The 4327-nt window shown below is 41.1% G+C and overlaps 1 protein-coding gene across 1 annotated transcript in view; it reads left to right on the top strand.

Annotated features, from left to right (window-relative positions):
• Positions 1 to 138, top strand: part of LOC104289024 (1-aminocyclopropane-1-carboxylate synthase-like protein 1) — a 13840-nt gene extending 13702 nt beyond the window's left edge. Inside the window, exon 15 of the mRNA XM_009887915.1 lies at positions 1 to 138. This exon is cut by the window's left edge and continues 56 nt beyond it. Coding sequence (XP_009886217.1) covers positions 1 to 138 — 138 coding nt within the window.
• The last annotated feature ends 4189 nt before the right edge of the window (positions 139 to 4327 follow it).

Raw genomic sequence — 4327 nt, 5'->3', positions numbered from 1 at the left:
GCCCCCCCCCCCCCAGCCACAAACCAAACATCTTCTACTGCAGATGCTTTGTGCCATCCAGAAAAAGATTCTTCAGGCAAACCTTCAAACACATCAGGAGAAGACGCCTCCCAGCTAAAAAATGTACTTATTTATTAAAAGCATATATGCGTTTAATGACTTGATATGATTTAGCATGCTTATGTTTACTAAAGGTGAGTATGACTTCAGTATTTTCGGCTGCAATCTTGCATAACACTCTCACTTCGCTGTGACCTGTCATTAATAATCTTGCAAGTGGACTTGTTAAAGTTGAATTTTAAGGGAAAAGGACTTCCTGGATATTGTGAAATTAGCCCCTGTTAAGCACAGCACTTGGTTTTACTCCATTTCAAGTGTGCTACGTGTCAGTAAAATCAGTGAGTCTCAATATATACTTGCACAGTTATTGAATTATGAAATTTTGAAAATATTGGTAATATGGTTGCTCATGTTACTATATATTATGGACTGTATATATTAATCAGAATACTGAACGTACTGAATGGTGTGATATTCAAATTTTGCTAAACTTTTGTAGCTGGCAAAATGTTTTTGTATATTCATAAGATCTCTCTAAACATACACGTCTCAACCATTTTGTACACCTTCCTGTATACGCATGCTAAGTGAGTACTTTCTGAGAAAGCATTTAGATTTTTGGCTTCTGGGCTCCCTTTCAGATTATTTCTGTGTGCCTGTATTGGATAGTGCTTTCATAAATTAACTATAAAAAACCCTTGAAAGTCTCTAATGTATACTTATTTGACAGTTGTATGGGGACTCTTTCACTTTTTTTTGGTTTCTTGGTTTTTTTTTAAAGTATTTGCAGACTTAGTTCACCATGTGCTCCATTATTTAGGTTTGGTGAGAGAAAACTAGAATTGCAAAGTTAACAGACAGCTGCTGTAGAGGCTTGGTAGGAGGATTGTATCACTGTGGATCCCTAATAAACTTGGAATTTGTACTCATGATAGTAACATGGCCTTTGACCTGTTTTTTCATAGCATTTAAACTTGGCAAACTTACATTGTTCAGGCTGATAAAATAAAGATAAATAATAATCTGCTGTACAGCAGTTTTGTAAAGCTCATAGAATCATGGAATATTAGAGGCTGGAAGGCACCTCTGGATATTGTATAGTCCAATGCCCTTGCGTGAAGCAGGGTCAGCCAGAGCAGGTTGGCCGGGACTGGATCTGGTTGGCTTTTGAGCACCTCCAAGGGTGGAGACTCCAAAGCTTCTCTCAGCAGCTCATTCCAGAGTTTGATCACTCTTGTTTACTAGAATGTTTCTTCTTATATTTAAAGAAAATTTCCTTCTCTCATTTTGCGCCCATTGCCTCTTGTCCTGCCACTGCATACCCAGAAGAGCCTGGCTCCATCTTCCTTACAGCCTCTTGCCCAGTATTTATACACACTGCTAAGATCCCCCCCCTTGAGCCTTCACTATTCCAGGCTGAACATCCCCAGCTCTCACCTTCTCCTTGTATTTCAGATGCTCCAGTCCCTTAATCATTGTTCGGACCCTTTGCTGGGCTTGTTCCATTACGTCCATGTCTTTCTTGTACTGTAGAGCCCAGAACACTGGGCCTCAGCCCTCCAGATGTGTCACGCTAGTACTGTGTAAAGAGGCCTGTGGTGTTTAACATACTCATCTTGACAGGGAATGAAGAGTGAAACAGCATCAACAGCAAAAAACCAAATGTGATGAGTAAGCTTTTCAGGTCTGTAAAAACAAAGGTTGGTAATAAAACACTACAGAAGACCTTCAGAAAACGTGCTGACTGCACTTGGCAGATGAAATTTACTGCAGGAAAAGAAAAGCAACGTGGTAGGGTCTAATGATCATTACTTTTCAGTAGTGATCCCCCACGAAACAGCAGTTTGTCTTTAAGAGGAATTTGAATGTTAGAAATTATTAGAGAAGAAATAGAAAAGATTTCTGGAAGTATTCTGTCATTATAAAGAAATTCACAGTGTTTCTGCATGTGTGCTGTTGAAGGTTACCTGCAGTTTAGGTCCCCTCGTATCAAAAAGGATACAGCAGAACTGGAAAAGTCAATTCAGCCTACTGAGGAGTCCTAAACACCCCGCTCGGAACTAAAAGGGTGATTCAGGAAGTAATAAGGTGATCACCTGGGTCTTAATACCCTTCCCTGAGGCATTACAAGCTGGGATTTGGCCATTATTGGAGGTGGGATACTATGTAGAGTTTAGGTGTGCCCCAGTACATCTGTTCTTATGTTAATTTGAAATTCAGCTTCTGAGCATTGGGGAAAGAGAGAACGTAGAGATTTGTAACAGAAAAGCGTGGGTTGCTGTGGATGGCACTATGTGTGCCAGCACCAGTGGAAAGAGCAGAACAAGAGTGAAAGGCATGGTCTGCACCAGTAATGATGGACGGTGCTCCCACTCAGTCAGACCAAGGAGTGGGGCAAGCCCAGATGTTTGGTGCGCTGGCAAGACAACAGAGGGCCCTGCACTTTACAAGAGGAGGATGGCAACAAGCCAGCATATCATACCTGACATTCCTTTATGGCATTAACATGAGCATGCAAAACCAAATAATTAAGAGATTTGTTGAATAGATTTCCGCCAGATCTTGCACTAAGGTTTGTTACACTAATTTTCTATAAGAGACATCGTTACTTTTTTTGACCTCAAAGTAATGCAATGTGTTGGTGAAAAATATTGTTGGTCGCTGAAAGCTGAGGTGAACTTGTCAGTTCCTTTTCTGATAGTCTCAACTTATTCAGGGTGAGCTGTAGGTCATTACAAACAGGTTAAGCTTGACTTGAAAGCCTACAGAGGAAGTACACTGCAATATGCGTTCCTCTCATTATCCCACAGTATCTGTTTCTATTTATAGCTTTATATGGATATGTTAAATTTCAACATACCATTTCCACTTATCTCACCAAGTGGGCAATTAAGCCACAGTCAGGATCTGCAAACTCTGCAGGTATGAAGCAGTTGTTTTTGGTTTTCATTCAGCCAACAATAAATGCAGTACCTACTTTTATTTCCTCCACAGTTTGTGATCAGCTTCTCATGAAGAAGGAAAGGGGACAAATCTTTTTCTTCCCTAGCAGTCTAGTTCTCCCCTCCCTAGTCTCTATTACTAAGTGGTTTAGAAACAAAGACCTAAGAAAGCAGGGAGAGTGAAACAGAAGTTGTTAGGATCAGCGCTGTGAAAAACCATGGATCCTCCTGACACAAAGGGCTTGCTTTCTCACGTACTGTACCACCATCCCACTTTTGGTTGTCTGCAAAAGATGGACACAAGTAAGTTTTTCTATAAGCTCTACTGCCTGATATTGGCTTATAATCTTTGATGATGTTCTGTTGAAGGTATACTTAATTTTTAAACACTTACGCTGTGACTACTTTGTGCAGTCAGACTTTACAAGTAGCTTGTGCATCCAGCACTGAGCCGGTAAGTGCACAGAGATCACCAAGATCTCACAGATAAAGGCCTTGTTTCTTGGGAAATATTGACAAAGCTTTCCCTTGGCCAGCCATTATGCTGTCTTCAATCAATTCTTGTTTTGAAGTTAATAGTCACTAATTGTTTTGTGACATTTTGGAAGGTGAGAAATATGTGGAAAAAACAACCCAGTGCAGAATGAAGATCAGTCTGATGGAAGGATGGGAGTCAGCGAGATCCTGGCAGACAGAGCAGCTCACCAAAAGACCAAAGAGGGAAGATCTCCTGACATTCTATCTTAGTATGCAGGATGAAAAAAACCTCCGTTCCTCTGTAAACAAGCAAAATGACATTTTCACTCTGCCACGTCCTGACTCCTTGAGGAAAGGACACGGGAAAGTTCTGTATGTGGATTCCTGTCATTTTGGAAACTAGCTTCCATTTCCAAGTGCTTGGCAGATTAAGCTACCAGGTTAAAAAAGGGAAAATAAGAGAGGCTGCTTTACACCTGAAATACAGTGGGACACTGCTTGCTTTGCATGCATTGAGCAATACGGACTGCTGCAATGACTACCTGACCTCAGGCACAGCAGATTAGCAGCTCCTGGGAAAGTTGCTGTGTTCTTTTGCAGGGTTGTGTGACAGCCGGACTGTTTGTATTTGCTGGTGAAGATGTTACACAAGCAGAGAATGACTGTCTACCTTAAGCAGGCAATTGCTGGTTTTCCTTCTACTTGCTTTTACAGCAACGTAGGGGAAATAAGAATACTCACCAAATCGATTAAATGGATGCTTTCAATGCAGAAGGAAGGGAAGGTCACTCTGTTTGCATAAACCTTCTCATCTTCAGCACACAGGCTCCAGAAAGCATCAGAGATGA

This window comes from Charadrius vociferus, unplaced genomic scaffold, assembly GCF_000708025.1.
Source record: "Charadrius vociferus isolate BGI_N301 unplaced genomic scaffold, ASM70802v2 scaffold447, whole genome shotgun sequence".
NCBI lineage: Eukaryota > Metazoa > Chordata > Aves > Charadriiformes > Charadriidae > Charadrius > Charadrius vociferus.
This window is presented reverse-complemented; position numbering and strand designations above follow the sequence as displayed.